At 32.8% G+C, this 17142-nt stretch overlaps 1 protein-coding gene and 1 pseudogene across 1 annotated transcript; both read left to right on the top strand.

Annotated features, from left to right (window-relative positions):
- Nucleotides 1-3235: 3235 nt before the first annotated feature.
- On the top strand, nucleotides 3236-4653 carry LOC148586118 (UPF0481 protein At3g47200-like; annotated as a pseudogene).
- A 9919-nt stretch (nucleotides 4654-14572) lies between these two features.
- Nucleotides 14573-15835, top strand: LOC148586117 (UPF0481 protein At3g47200-like). The gene has a single exon (XM_088515270.1). It carries the CDS (start codon nucleotides 14573-14575, stop codon nucleotides 15833-15835), a length of 1263 nt encoding a protein of 420 aa, XP_088371396.1.
- Nucleotides 15836-17142: the final 1307 nt, after the last annotated feature.

Below are 17142 nucleotides of genomic sequence, written 5' to 3'. Positions count from 1 at the left end.
CTCCTCTATCACTGGACAAATACATCTTAGTCTCCCAATCAGAATTAAGTTTTTTTTTTTTTTTTTTTAATTTTTAATTTGTGGAGTTAAGTTAAAATAGGCTTCCTTTGTTAATACTCACATCATCTACCATAGGTCGTTACAACTAGTTTTGCTGCAAGCTTTTCCCGGATTACCTTCTTTGCCTTTACAAATCTGTTCTAGAGTTGTGGTTGAATTGCTGTCAAAATTGAAAAAGATCAAAATAAGGCAATAACGTGGAGGTTCAGTTCCAAACTTTGGACCAATAATATTAAGCCCATAACTCGGTCATCCACTTGGCATAGAAGGTGATAGTTAAAGGGCTATAATGTAATTTCGCCTAAACTTGTTTTTCTTTATAACCCCTATCCTCTACTGTTTGAGTCTTTGAGAACCCCAAAGCCGATCTTCATTTCATTTCCAATTTTCCAGGAGCTGAAGATCTCTGTTTTAATCGTGTACGCGCGTGTACGTACTCACTCAGCTAATATTTAAGTTTCTTAAAGGTGAAAACCCTCTTCTTTTCTTTTTCTCTCTTTTTTTCTGTCTTTTTTTTTTTTTTTCACTAGTGGAATAATCTCTCTCTCACTCTCTGGTTTATGGCATTGTCTATTTTTCTCCTTATAATTAGTAGTAATAGAATAGTGCTTGCGCATGACTCCTCCTTGCTATATGCATATATATGAATTTCTAATTATTATTATATTTTCCCTTCAACCAGCATCAGTTGAAATTTCAGCTATCACATCCAATTCTAATTTTGTTCTAAATATTTTCTGAATATCAAGCATTTAAAACATACTTTTCTGATTTTGTCAGATCATGGGATCTATCTTCCAATGTTTTTTTAGTATACTCAAATCCCATTTCACTCTCAAATAATTGGGCGCAATGTGTCAGTTCTCATAAACTAATAGATCAATTTTTTTTTTTTTAAAAAAAAAAACTACCGGTTATCCTAAAAGTTTAAGCTTATAGAAAGAGGTAAATTTATTCACTTAATCATTACTTTAACAGAAATAAAGAAAAATTATACATATGGTTAAGATAATAGAACATAGGGTGATTCATAGGGTACAAATAAATATAAACTAATATAAATTTGGGATTAAATATTTTAGATTTTATAATAATATGAGGCTCTTTCTGGAGCAATCCGGCCCAACTGGTACTACAAGCAATCTATATGCTTTGTTAATCTCTCTAGTAGAATAATCTCTCTCTCACTCTGTGGTAGGGGTGCAAAGGTGGTTACGGTTAGCGGTTAGTGGCAATAACCGCTAACCGTAACCGCCTTAGCGGTTAGTAGATTTCACTAACCGCAACCGCTAACCGCCTAACGGTTAACCGTTAGCGGTTAACCGCCGGTTAGCGGTTAGCGAAATAGATAACCGCCCGCTAACCGCTTTTTAAAAATTGGGCTTTTTTTTTTAGCTTTTTGGGCTTTCTTTAGGGCTTTTTGGGCTTATTTTTTTGGGCATTTTTTTACCCTCATTTTTTTTTCTTGTATTTTTAATATCTTCTTGGGCCCAATTGCTATAAAAAGAGCCCATATTGAAAAATAAAAAATATTTGACCCAAAATTTACATTTACTTGTACTTCAAAAAAAATTTCTTTAAATATTAAGTCATAACCGGTTAACTTTTTTTTTTTAAAAAAAAAAATTCAACATAACATACAAAAAAAAGTTCAGAATTCAGACAACTGTCATAACATATAAAAAAAGTTCAACACAAAGCATATAAAATAAGTTCTAATAAAACATTAAATAATACAAATAAAACATTAAAACTTCATCAATGGTTAATTTGTAACAATTTAAAAAAAATTGTTACAAATGGTTCAAAAAATTCAAAATTGTTCAAAAAATGGTTAATTTTTTTTTTTTTTTTTTTTTTTTTTTTTTTTCAAAAAATGGTTAAATTTCTTTTTCTGAAAAATGTTCAAAAAATACATTAATACTTCAATTGTGATTATAAGTAACACATTGTTGAATCTAATGTCAATTACTTAATTTGATATTATATAATCATATAGTCTCATTAAATTATATGATATGATTCATATGATTAATTATTTAAATTCTTATCATATTTACTTATAATCTTTTTTCTTTGAATTGAACTTAATATTTATTGGTAAATGGTAATGTTCAAACTCCTAAATCCTAAATTCCTAAAGTATCTAATAATACTTTAATTAAATTGTAGATTTGTAGTTATAAGTAATATATTGTTTAATTCAATTGAATCAATTGTGATTATCATTGTACATGAATCATATGATTAACTTGTAGAATTATGACTTATGAGTTATGTCATATTATATATGTATTATTTATTATTATATAATCACATGATTTAATGATCAAGTCATCATGTGATATAATCATTTCAATTATAGTGATAATATATAAATTACTAAAATTATAATGATAATACATTAATACTTAAATTGTGTTTATAAGTAACACATTGGTCATTGTTTAATCCAATGTCAATTACTTAATTTGATATTTTACGAATCATATCATCATTGTACATTAATAATATGATTCACTTGAAGTCTTGAATAAAATATTTGAATTGTCATTGAATCATATGATTAAGTATTGATATTATACATTTATATTATTCATATGCATATATAGACTTATATAGACTTATAACATATATAAACTTATAAGTTTATAACATACATTGAAAATAAGCCTCTAGATATTTAATTGTTGTATTAATATGAATTGGTATACTTATGAGTTATGTCATATTATATATGTATAATTTATTATTATATAATCAAATGATTTAATGATCAATTGATCATGTGATATAATCATATAAATTATAGTGATAATATATTAATACTAAAATTGTGATTTAATGATCAAGTGATTATGTTATATGTATAAATATTTTTATATTTATAATTATAAAAATATATTATATAAAAGGGCGGTTAATTAGCGGTTAGCGGTTACGGTTAGTAGACTCAATAACCGTTAACCGCTAACGGTTAGCGGTTAGTGGGCGGTTTTTAACCGCCCGCCTTTGCACCCCTACTCTGTGGTTTATAGCATTCTCTATTGCTCTTACGTTTGCCGTGGTCTAACATAGAAGTTGCCGCTTTTGATAAATTAACCTTATTTGCCGTTGTCTAACATAGACATGTTTTTAATATACTAGTGACCATTGTCTTTGTTATTAGGGAATTTAAGAAAGGCAACTTGCTAGATGGAAGAATCAGCAACTCCAGAAATTCAAGAAGAAGCAAATGCTTCGGTAAATGAGAATTCTGAAAGTCAAACGGAAGCAAACAGTCCAAGAGGAAATGAAATTCCAAGTGGAAGAGTTGATAGAGAAGCAAATGCTTCCGTCAGAAATGAACATCAAGACAGAGCGTTGGCAAATGACATCACACAAATGATAGAAAGCTGGGTGCCTCCCTCACCACGTGTGTGTCGTAACTATAGGGTTCCACATGATATTCGCAGAGGGAACGAAGAAGCCTACACTCCTAGGTTTATATCAATTGGGCCTTTTCATCATGGGAATGAAAGATTGAAACCCATGGAAGAGCTTAAAGTGAAATATTTCAAGCTATTGGTGAAAGAATCAGCTCTAGACGTGGAGAAATCATTAACAACTGTAAGGAGTATGGAAATAGATATCTGTCGTTGTTATGAAGAGCCTAGCACGCTTAGCAGTGATGATTATGTGAAAATGATCCTGATGGATGCAAGTTTTATTATTGTGTTTTTCCTGACGTCCCGATTTGGAGACTGGCAGAGTCTGGTGAGTGACGATCACTTAATAGCATCACAACGGTCTATTGATTTTTTATTTGATGACATGTGGTTGCTTGAAAATCAACTTCCTTTCTTTGTTATTGAGAAATTATACAACCTAGCATTTGCATCTTCCTTTTTCTATAACGACATTTCTTTCAAAAACCTTACCTTTGAATTCTTTCAATATTTCAACTCTCAAGAGATGCGTTATGATCCAATTTGCAAATAATGCATTTCGTTGATTTGTTAAGAACCATTTTTCTGCCAAGAAGCCTACCCAATAGAGAATCCTCTGTGTTGGCAGTTGAACTTTTGTACTCAGCGAGCCAGTTGCACGACGCCGGAGTGAAATTTAAGGCGGTCTCAAAAAAATGTTTATTTGATTTAAAATTCACAAACGGAGTATTGGAAATACCATCCTTTCAATTATTCCGTAATAAAGTCTTTTTTTTTCCGAAACCTCATGGCTTTGGAACAATGTTGCTATCTGAATGCTACTTATGTTACTGATTATATTCGCGTATTGGATTTTCTTATCGACACTGTAAAAGATGTGGATTTACTTGTTCAAAAGGGGATCTTGCTTAATCGTTCAGGCGACAGCAATGTAGTGACTGCTTGGCTTAACAATTTATGCGACTTTCATGTAGATAGAGGCATGAACTGCGATTATTACACTCTTTGTGAAGCTTTGAATACATTCTATGAGCGTCCTTTGCATAGATGGAAGGCAATCTTGATACGTGATTATTTTGGCAATCCTTGGAGAACTACTGCTACCATAGCTGCTATTATCTTGTTGGTGCTCACTTTTATACAAACTGTACGCTCATTCTATTGAAGTTTGTAATTTTAATTGTATTGGGATTGCATTGTAATAACATTTTATTGTTTGATTATTTTTGTTGTTTTAGGAGTCAGAGGTTTGTGGGATTGTGGTGTACATGGTGTCGCTTCGTTTAAATTTTTTAATTAATGTGGCAACACATCACTACAAAAAAACAGGCATTTTCTGACGTGGCTACAGTATCATATTTTTTGCCACGTCAGCAATTTTCTGACATTTAAAATTTAAAACGTCAGAAAATTTTTTTCTGACGTGTGAATAGTAGCACGTCAGAATTTTCTGACGTGTCTGGACAGACACGTCAGAAAATTCTGACGTGTAAAATATTTGAACGTCAAGAAAATATTTCAGATTTCAAAAGATAAACATTTATATAATTGCTGACGTGGTGAGACCTACCACGTCAGAATTTTGCTGACGTGGTAGTTTGCCACGTCAGCAAAATTATCTATATATATATATATATAGATAATTATTTATTATTTTTTTGAGTAGATTCCTGACGTGCCATGTGTGGCACGTCAGAAATTCCTGACGTGCGACACCTGGCACGTCAGAAAATCACCAAAAGTGGCCCAACAAAACTCAAAAAATAGGCGGGATTTTAAACTTTTTTTCCCTCTTTTTATTTCCACCCTCAACTTTTTCTCTCTTCATTTATTTTCCCCACACATGTGCATTCTCTCTCCTGCATGTCTGACTGCACAGCACCGACTGCACAGCACCTCTCATGAGAAGGGAAAAAATTGAGAAGCATATGCTTCTGCAGCAGATCGAAGCAGAAGAAGAAGAAAAAGAAAAGGAGAAGAGAAGAAGAAGAAGAAGGAAAAAAAAAAAAAAAAATGGAGAAGAGAAGAAGAAGAAGAGGAGATCGAAGATCGGTAAGAAGATTTTTTGGGTTTGTTAGATTGATTTTTTGATGGTTGGTTTTAATTTTTTGAAGATTTTTTCGGTTTGAGTTTTTGAAAATATTTTCAAAAACTCAAACCTGCAGAACTGCACCATGGAGATCGAAAAGAAGAGGGAGATAGTGAGAAAATGGAGAAAAGGGAGAGCTCATGGAGAAAAGAAGAGAGCTAGCTAGAGAGAGAGAGAAAAGAAGAGAAAAGAAGAGAGGGAGTGGCCATGGCAGATCCATGGCAGATCTGCACTACCGTGCAGAGAAATTCCCAAAAAAATAATAATAATAATTTAATTAAAAATTAATTTTAATTAAAAAAAAAAAGAAATTCCAGAAAAAATTAAAAAAACGAAAAATTAATTTTTTATTTAATTTATCAATTTTCTGACGTGGCAGTTTTACCACGTCAGGAAATTTTCTGACGTGGTAGAACTACCACGTCAGAAAATTTTCTGACGTGGTAGTTCTACCACGTCAGAAATTTTCTGACGTGGTAAAACTACCACGTCAGAAAATTTTTCTGACGTGTGGGACAGTGGAACGTCAGAAAATTCTGACGTTTTACCCACTGGCACGTCAGGAAAAAAATTTTCCTGACACCTATGCTTCTGACAATCGATGCACGTCAGAAGCGCCACGTCAGAAAAAATTTCTGACGTGTCAGACACCCCAACACGTCAGAAAAAAATTGTTTTTTTGTAGTGCATGCAATACCACTTGGCAACATATGCACCACTAAATTTATAAAATATATTCTTAGCCATGAAATAAGTTCTGAATCCGATTCGGATAGATGGAGGGAAAGCCATCAAGTCAACGTGCCTTGTAGTATTTTAAACCCCTAATAATACAAAATTAAATTTTGATACAACTTGTCGATGTGGCAAGGCTTGTGTAATATTCATCACGAGAAACAGTGAGGCAATGCCGTCTAGTTACTGGTATCAAGAAATGAGGTTTTCTAGTGATTCTCAGGTGAAATTACTTATTATTGTATAAACAGTGCCCGCGAGCCACCCTCAGAAGTGGCTGAAGAATATGAGCCACTAATTCCAACACTCCTATATTCTAATTATTAAGGTTTTTGTACAATTCAAAAGAATATTAAGGTTTTTGTACAATTCAAAAGAATGCCACGCAAGGTAGAAACCCCTGCTCATTTCTCTCCAACTTGGAGACTCATTCATCTTCTTAATTTAAGAAAGGCCTCCCATCAAAAACATATTAGGAAATTCCCGGACCAGATCATGTTACATGATCAAGTAAAATACCATCAATATATGCTACCAATTTAATTTCCTTTAACTCGATGGCATTCAATCAAAATACTCCTACAATATATAATATTATATATCTTTTTATCTCCTGAGAAAGCGAATTGTTTGTTTCATTTGGTGTCTGTCCTTTGCAAAAAGAAGAGCAATTATATAGTACTAGGCAACAAAAAATGTTTACCCTACATGCAAGAACACCAACAAGACAACTTTATCCAATGAAACCAATCTTTTATGTTTTTCAATCATTTCACGATTACTGTATATATGGGCTGGATTTTTGTACAAATTAAGTGTATGCTCAATCATTTCACGATTACTATTATAGATTCAAAGCTTAAGTATTAATAATAGTAATTGATTTTGGAGAACTTAAGAGTAGAATTAGTCAGTCTCCTTTGAACTTTCTTGTGGTCTTTGATGCTCATAATTGCTTGCATACACCGAGTAGCCTAGCTAGCTAGATGTTCCAAGACAAAGTTGGATAATATTGTAGTAAAGAGTACTCAAAATTCAATAATTGAATATCAATTCAATTATTTACCAAATTTTGATTAATTTTGGCCACATACATGTAGGGTGTTGTTTGGCAAACGACCATGCCAAAGTCCTATTTTTTTTAAAAAAAAATTCAACTTCCCAACATCCTTATTTTTTATGCTACTTCAATCATTTTTTTATTATTATTCAAACAAAAAATCCATTACAAAACGTGTAAGAAGTGTGTATTAATTGGAGTGTACATGTAACATGCATGTCAGCTTCTTGGCCATAATTTATGATGCAATTTGTCTTAATATAATATTATCTTGAAATATATTTAAAATGTATTGTCCTCATTCATTTTAATTAATGAAATTTTTCTTGAAATATGTTTTGTAGAATAACCTATAAATTCTATAAAATCATGATCTTTCATATAATCTTGATGGCGAACACAAACAAGGCCCGATATAGGATATGGCCCCAAAATTCTTGAAAAAATAAATAAATAAGTAGGCATGCATGACCCACCAAATTACTATAAATGGTACCCAACAACTCTTGATAAACAAATATATAGTAGGACGTCATGGTATGGAAAGGTTAAAAATTTATTGTGTGGTAATTGGTCGGTTAAAAATAATAAGAGGAATAGAAATACTAATTGTATTTGTTTTCCATAGAGAAGGATATATATATATATGGAAAGGTTAAGATCGATGCTTAATTAGCAATATTTTTAACTCCGTTTAATTGGTAAAATATTTCATGAAAAATGTTATATGTATTTTTCCGTACTTGATGTTACCGAAAATAATATATAGTTAAACAGAAAATATTTTCGATTTGACAAAAAAAATTTCTTTAATTACGAAAAATAATTTTTGTTTTTAAATTTCGTAAATCATTTTCTAAGTTTGAGTTTCTCCTATTCTCAAACTGCTGAACCTCCATCGGGCCATCATTAGACTACCGCTAGGCCACTATTGGGGCATGATTGAACCTCCACTAGACCACCAACCGACCTCCACCAAACCACCACTGTCCACCATTGGGCCTTCGCCAAACCATAGTCGGACCACCACCAAACTATTATCGAGCCCCAACCGGGCCACTGTGGGGCTATTGTTAGGTTACTACTAGGACATTGTTGGACCGCCAACAGACCTTCACCGAACCATCAATAGACCTTCACCGGATCACCGCCTAGCCACAATCGGGCCATAGAAAGACCATGCCACCAAACCACTATTAACCACTACACACAATAGTACCCCCACTAGACTAGCCCCAAACCATCGTTGGGTCAACACTTGGCCAATCCTGGGCCACCCTTGACCAACATCAAACCACAGCCCGATGATCGCCGAACCACCATCGAGCCACCAACGGGCCCTGTCAACGCACCCCCGAAACACAACCATGTAACCATCAAGCCACTTCTGAACCACAACCGGACCTTCATCAAGTCACAGTCAAACAACTGCCAACCACCACCAGACCTCCGCCGGTCCACCATCGGGCCTCCGCCGAACCATTGCCGGAACTCAAATTTTTAGTTAATTTTGTAATTATTTTCTACTACTACATTTTTTATGTTGTAAATAAAAGTTGATATATATATATATATATATATATATATATATATATATGATTGAATGAAAATATACAAAATATTTATGATTTTCCATACGTGCTAGTTTCGAAAGTAGCTCTAGGAAAGATTCATATAATGACTTTTCATGTCGGTCACTAAAAAACCTAGCATGTTGATCACTTCTCATACATTATATCAACGGATATGGAATAATTAAGTAAGGTCAAAAAGATGGGTTCATTTTGCAGATTATTAAAAGACCATAAATAAAATATTTCTTGTTTCGTAGCTAGGTCAAGAATAAATGATATAAAAGCCAACGACCATTGATGAGTGGTTCATTGTGCAGATTATTAAAAGACCATAAATAAAATATTAATTTGTTGTTTCGTAGCTAGGTTAAGAATAAATGATATAAAAGCGAACCAACCATTGATTGCTTCATTTTGCAGATTATTCAAAGACTTGATTATAAAAACACTCAAATTATTTTAATTTAGTCGTTATTATAATATCAATCACTATTGTTATTGAATTATATATGTTCAGTTATAGATATTATAATAATGATTATTGCGAATATAACACACATGCACATGCATATATATAATCAATTATCTATATTTAATTCTTTATCGTATCCAGCTACTTGCAGATATGATTTATAATATGGGTTTAATTTCCATATATAATCCTTTTACTAATTTTTTTTTTTTTAATTAATTTGAGTTGCTTGCTTAAATACCAAACAGTTGGCAGATGATTCTTTGAACATTTTTCTCAATTTTTAATCATACAAACTAGAAGCTACCTCGTTTGACTTTCCTCGTGAAGAGCAAACAGCTGGCAAGAACCTCATCTTAGCAATTTTTATAATGTTCAAATAGATCAGTAGATCATGCTGTGCATATATGATCCCATCTCAAATGCTGTGCATGGAATCAATTTTTGTCTCCACAACGGTGACAAATTAAGATTTCTCAAGTACCCACCTCATTTGACTTTCCTGGTGAAGACCAAACAACTGGCCGCACTTCTTAGCATGTTGCATAATGTTTATTGATCGTAGTAATTCTAAGGAAGTAATTGAAACTTCACAAGATCTATATCAACTTTTACGTGTTTTGAAATTATTTTTTTAAAGTGTAAAATTTTTTAATTTAGAATATTAAACTTTTAATTTTTTGTAATGTTCTCATTTCGTTAAGATTTTTTTATTAAATATTGTCAATTTTTTTCAAAATATCCTTCTTTTTTTATTATATATATATATATATATATATATATATATATATATATATAATGCAAAGATTCAGCCTTATGTATTTATTTTTGCAATTTCTAATAAATCTTACCCAACGTACACTTGAATCTTTGCAATTTTTTTATGTTATTTTATAATAAAAAACATAAAAATTTTAAAAATTTTGACAGGATTTAACGGCAAATCCTAATGGAGAGGTGACATTGCAAAAAATTGGAACTTTGATTTATGCATTCCAATTGACCAAGAACAAGTTTGTGGTGATCGGATACGATACCCAAGGCATCGGATGATGATGGCCTGATGGGTATTTGAAGAGAGAGGAGAGAGAAGAGAGAAAGAGAAAAGCAAATAATAAAAAATAATTGAAAAAAATAGAGAGCAAAATAGAGAATCTGTTAATGTGTGTATATATAGTAAAAACAGTAATTGAAATAAAATTTTATACTTTGTTAGTAGTTATTTTGGCTACTATTGTTGGAAATGCTCTAAAAAGCTTTCTAGCATTAGTGCGATCCATTTGTGTCCTAGGACACCGGGAGTGCATAAGTCAATCAATTTGATTGTTTATAAGTCTCACATTGATTATATATATATATATATATATATATATATATATATGACATAATTGGACCAAATTCATAACATGCAATATTATTGTCTCACTAAAAAAGTGGTCAAAATGTTAATCTCCCTAAGAGCACTAGCATCTGTTTTTTTAATAATCTTTTATCATCTTAAAAGTCACATAAAACAGCTTCTGATTTGCTTCCTTAAACTTTGGAGATGCTAAAGTGCTACCAAATGCATTGGGAAGTACTTTAACTTCCCAATGGCTTCCTTATCCATTATTTTAACACAATATTTCCTTCTCCTTTCTACTCTCTTCTATTTTCGCCTTTAATGGGGGATTGTGTTAACATTTTGATAAAAATGTGAAAGTATGTAAGAAACTTGTATTTTGTAAATAACTAATATTTTAATGGTGTAAAGAAAGATAAGAAAAGCTATTGTGGAACGCATTTAAATAAGAAAGCAAAAAGTAGTTGTGTTCTCTAAATTTAGAAAAAATCAAACAGAAACTGATGCTAGTACTACTTTAACAGGTCTAATGGTGGAGACAAGTGAGGCTAAACAAAGGCCTAGGCCTCCCAAATTTCTTGAAAAGAAAATAGTAGGCCATGGTTGCCCCGAAATTACTTAAAATGGTCTCCCCAAAAATCTTTTAAAACCAAAGTAGGACTTAAAAAAATTGTAGGTCATGATCCCCCAAACTTTTTTTTTTTTTTTTTTCTATGCAAGAACGGGGAAAAGGGATCCACCAAACTAATTTGATGTTGTTAAAACAGTGCTACTCTAATTTGTTTCAATTAGTGGTACAATAATTGTACTGTCTTTATTCATTTTAATTAATGAAATTTAGTAAATCTTGTAATCTGCTTGGTATATAAAAGGCATTTCCCTGTACAGGTATTTGATAAAAAAAAAAAAAAAAAAAAAAAAACAAAAAAAGTCATTTCCTTTTTTTTTTCCTAAGCGAAAAAAAAAAAAAAATTCATTTCCTAGCTTACAGCATCTAAGATCTTTGGACCTTAAGACATCATAAGTGAAATAATAATAATAATAATAATAATAATAATAATGTATACTATATAAAGGCATTTCCCAAATCTTTGCCGGAAATTTATTTGTTTGTTTTTTTTTTTTTTTTTTTTTTTTCTCTCTCTCTGTCTAAGAAGCCACAAAACTTAGTCATCCACGTAAATTTTGTGACACTCTTTGTTAGGAATTATCGTTAAAATGAACAGAACTATTTCTAACGGACACGTGGTGATAATAAAAAGAGTTTTGATAAAACTTTTTTAAAGTTTGAAAATATAAGTGCAAAGTAGGATCCGGCTTCTATATAGATGTGGTTATCCTAAACTACACCGTTTTGGATTTAGTATAAGTAAGTATCTTTATTAAACGGTAGAGTTTTAATAAAAATATAACTCTTACCTTTAATAACACTCACGCCGTTACACCAAATCATCAAGTGCAACATTCCATAACACAAACAACCAACCCAAAAAAATCAAAAGCTCCAGCAAAAAGAGTTAGTAAAGAAATAGAGAATAACCAGGGAGGGAGAGAGAAGAGATCATGGGGGAAATCAAATCAACAAAACCCCTCCACCAAAATATCAGAATCAAAAAATCAGATCTGACTTACACAGAGAGAGAGAGGGAGAGAGAGAGAGAATGGGAAACTCAAATCAATTGTTTGGCCTGAGCTCCTAGCCTCTTCACTAAGCAGGCAAACGTTACTTCATTGGAGAAGAAACAAGTAACAACATCCTCTCTCTCTATCTTGCTCGCCCGCCATAGATGAAGAATTACAAGCTGCAACAAATGAGCTATTTAATGCACAAATGCATCTCCAGAACCTTGTGTTTTTATTTTCTTCTCTTTTTCTCAGAGATTTCTCCTTCAACTTGCAACTAAAACAGCTTTTTGATCTTCCAGCGACCGGTGTCATGGCCTAAGTCTTACAAGGCAAGAGTTATATTTTTATTAAAACTGTACCGTTTAGTAAAGAAACCTAACCTAAAACAGAATAGTTTGAGATAACCGCATCTATGCGGTAGTTTTCACTACCACTACTGCATAGAAGCCGGATCCACTAAAGTATATGTTGGCCCGAGCTTGTTTTTTTCCAGGGTTAAATACATTTGACTTTCCTGTGATTTAACAACTTTACAAAAGACCACTTCAGTTTTAATTCGTAACGTAGATCGTATCTCGCTTAAGCGTAAAAATAGAGATAGTACTTATGTTCATGAATTTAATGAAAATCCATGTCAAACCAATCAAAAATTGTCACATAGTCATATGCCTCATTAAAAATTTAAAAAGATAGAAAACTAAAAAATTTAAATATATTGAAAATATATATATATATATATATATATATATATATATATATATATAAACATTATTTTTAATTAAAAAAAAAAAGTGGGGGTGATCACTTGACCCACTCCCATTTTGGCTAAGCCACCCTTCATTGCAAGTCATTTGACGAAGGGTGGTTCTGCTACCTCCAAATAGCCCCATGGGGGTGGCTCAACCACCATCGTTTGACTAGGGGTTGGTTTCAGCTACATCCTCATACGTTTGCCTAGAGATTGATTCAACCACCTCTTTCAACCACCTCTACAGCTAGTTTTGAAGTAGTTGAACAACCCCATGGCCATTGGGGATGGTTTGATTACCTCTAAATAACCCAAATAGCATAGTTTCAATCATCCCCGTTTGGCCAAAGATTAGTTTCGATCACCTCTTTTAGCCAATTTCGAAGTGGTCAAATAACATTCATGGCCATTAGGTGGTCTCACCACCCTAAGTGGCCAAAATCTAACTATTATTATTTAGTTTTTTTCCTCTTTTAGAGGAGGTCAAACCACCCTTAATAGTTATGAGGTAGTTCGGCCACCCCTAGAAACGCTGTAAGAGTGGCCGAAACCACCCCTTTATCAAACGGAGATGGTGCCTCGATTAAATATAAAAAATAAATATAGTACTTTCGTCCATGCAATTAATGGAAATTTACATCAAATTAACTAGAAACTGCCACATGGTCACATTCTTCATTAAAAATTAATTAACAAAAAAAAAAAAAAAAAAAAAAAAAGATGGCCGAACCGCCCCAAGCACTGCCTATGAGGGGTGGCTCCATAAATTAATATTTTATTTATTTGGTGGTCTTTTAATATTCTGCAAATGAAGTGGTCTTTTAATAACAGCAAAATGATCGAGAGCAATTTATTAATTTGGTGGTCTTTGCATAATTACTTGTTTATCGTTGATCCACCAAACTCGTTTTTCTTTATAACCCCAGCCTCTATTGTTTGAGAGGCACACAGCAGATCCACATTTCATTTGTAGGAGCTGAATGCCCGTGTATCGCATTTTAACTCGCCTACGTGTGTCGTACTCACGCAGCTAAGTTTCTTCAAGGTGAAACCCCCCCTCTTATTATTATTATTTTTTTTTTGTACCAGTGGAATAATATCTCTCTCTCACTCTCTGGTTTATACCATTCTCGATCGATTGCTCTTACGTTTGCTGTGGTCTAACATAGACGTTGCCTCTCTTGATAAACCTCAATTAAAGTGGCTATGCATATGAATTTCTACGTTTTTTTTTGTTTTTTTTTTAATTTTTTTTTTAAAGTTTTCACCTGCATCAGTTGACATCAAATCCTAATCTATTTCTAAATATTTTGTGAATATCAAGGTTTTAAAAGATATGTAGAAATTAGGAAAGAAAAGGTCAACACGAGATTATAAATGCTAGTGACCCATGTCTTTGTCTTTGTCATCAGGAAATTTAAGAAAGGCAAGTTGCTAGATGGAAGAATCATCAAGTGCAGAAATGGAATCCATGGCATATCACATGAAAGAAATGCTAAAAAGCTCTGAGCCTCCCTTGTCACCTGAATGTTGTATCTACAGGGTTCCAAATAATATTCGCAAATTGAACAAAGAAGCCTACACTCCTCAGGTTATATCAATAGGGCCTCTTCATCATGGCGATAAAAGATTGAAAAACATGGAGAAGATTAAAGTGAGATATTTCAAGAGATTTGTGGAAAGGGCTGAGTTAGAGGTGGAGGATTTAGTAAGTACTATATGGGGTAGGGAAGGAGATGTTCGTCGTTGTTATGCAGAGACTAGCGGACTTAGAAGTGATAATTATGTGAAAATGATCCTGCTGGATGCGAGCTTTATTATTGTGCTTTTCTTGATATTCCAGGTTGAGGGATGGCAAAGTGACGACGACTTTACAGCATTTATGCAACGATTGATAGATGATACATTTCATGACATGTGTTTGCTTGAAAATCAACTTCCTTTCTTTGTCATTGAGGAATTATACAACCATGCATTTGCATCTTACTCAGGGCACCCTTCCTTTACTCAGCTTACCATTGGATTCTTTAGTGTCTACAACACTCAAAAAATGTGTCTTGATCCCAGTTTGAAAATAATGCACTTTGCTGATTTGTTAAGAACCTTTTTTCTACCTCCATCACAAAGGTTACAACAAATAAATCAAGGCAAAAAAGTTGTGCATTTGTACACTGCAAGCCAGTTGCACGAGGCAGGAGTGAGATTTGAGGTGGGCTCAAGCAAATGCTTATTTGACTTAAACTTCACAAACGGAGTGCTGAAAATACCATGCGTAGAATTATTCAATGAAACAGAGTCTGTTTTTCGAAACCTCGTGGCCTTAGAACAATGCCACTATAGGTATGATGCTTATGTTACCGATTATATTCGCTTATTGGATTTTCTTATAGACACTACCAAAGATGTGGATTTACTTGTACGAAAGAAGATCTTTGTTAATCGTTTTGGCGACAGCAATGAAGTGACAACTTTCGTCAACGGTCTTTGCAAAAATATTACTGTTCCAAGCACAAACTCCAATTATTGTGTTCTATGTGAAGGTTTAAATTCATTCTATAATGATCGTTGGCATAGATGGGAGGCAACCTTGAGACGTGATTATTTGAGCACACCTTGGAGAATTGCTTCTACTGTAGCTGCTATTATCTTGTTGGTGCTCACGCTCATACAAACTATATGCTCTATCATCTCATTACTGTAGATTTGAGGTTTGTGTAATTTTAATGGTATTAGATTGCTTTGTGATAAGATTTTATTGTTGGATTATTTTTATTGTTGGAAGAGTTCGAGGTTTGTGGGATTGCAGTTTATGACTTGAAAATTTTAAATTTGACTTAAGTATTAACTTTTTACTTTTGCACTCAATTATAGTATGCCACATTTTTTTTATACTGTAATACTATATACTCTATTTGCAATATTCTTTATAGTACTCTTTGAAATCATACCTTTTAATTATACACTTTGAGATATTTTCAATCAATTATTCTACCAATTGCTATAATATTGTTCATTAGTTTTTTTTTAGTTTATTCCCATTTCACTTTCTCATATTATTAGTACATCTAGTCGTTAGAAATATAAGTTTCTATTCAAGGAATGATCATATAAAACTTCAATGGCTTTGTAACAGTGGTTAATTAAGCCTGCAATAAATGATAAAACCGAGAGATCTAAAAGCATATTACTAAAAATGAAATAAAATAATAATAAAAAATCAAAATCAAATGAAAAAAATAAAAAATTCAAAGAGAAGAAATAGCATAAACTAAAAATGTCTAAAATTTATCTTGGTCGAAACCTCATGCTGTCATGCATGGCACTAATGTTGGACTTTGAATGAGGCAACTTTGCTTAACAATCGTTTTGTACATTTGGGGAAATAAGAGGGCACGAATTCAAGCATATATAATCAGAGCGTAAGCATAAAATCAGAATAATACAACCTTGCATTTGCATCTCGCACAGACTACCCTTCCTTCACTCAGCTTACCTTTTGTAATCTTTTTGGGTTCCAACTCTCAATATGGAAAGTTGCATTTACAGCCTGATGACCCCAATTTGAAAATAATGCGCTTTATTGATTTGTTAAGAACTACTTCTTTCTGGCCAGCCCCCATCAAATAGGCTACCACCATGAGGAGGCTTCCAATTACTGGCCCATTTAGGAATTGGCACACTGCAAGCCAGTTGGACTAGGCAGGAGTGAAGATTAAGGAGGGCTCAAATAAATGCTTATTTGACTTAAAATTCACAAATCGAGTGCTGAAAATAACATGCTTAATTACATTTATATGCTACTACAAAGTCTCTTTTTCGAAACCTCGTGACTTTAGAGTAATGTTACTCTATCAATTAGATGCTTATGTTGGATTTACTTATCGACACTGCCAAAGATGTGGAGTTACTTGTGGTTTTGGTCTTTGTACAATTCAAAAGGAATAACCTCCTATATTCCAACTACTACGGTTTTGGTTTTTGTACAATTCAAAAGAAAGCCACGCAAGG

This window comes from Corylus avellana, chromosome 4, assembly GCF_965113065.1.
Source record: "Corylus avellana chromosome 4, dhCorAvel1.hap1.2, whole genome shotgun sequence".
NCBI classification, from domain to species: domain Eukaryota; kingdom Viridiplantae; phylum Streptophyta; class Magnoliopsida; order Fagales; family Betulaceae; genus Corylus; species Corylus avellana.
Note: the sequence above shows the minus strand (reverse complement) of the source record. Positions and strands in the feature narration are given on the sequence as shown.

Bases quoted from the DNA above. Each gene is read 5' to 3' on its own strand.
- LOC148586117 (XM_088515270.1), top strand. From the start codon at position 14,573: ATGGAAGAATCATCAAGTGCAGAAATGGAATCCATGGCATATCACATG.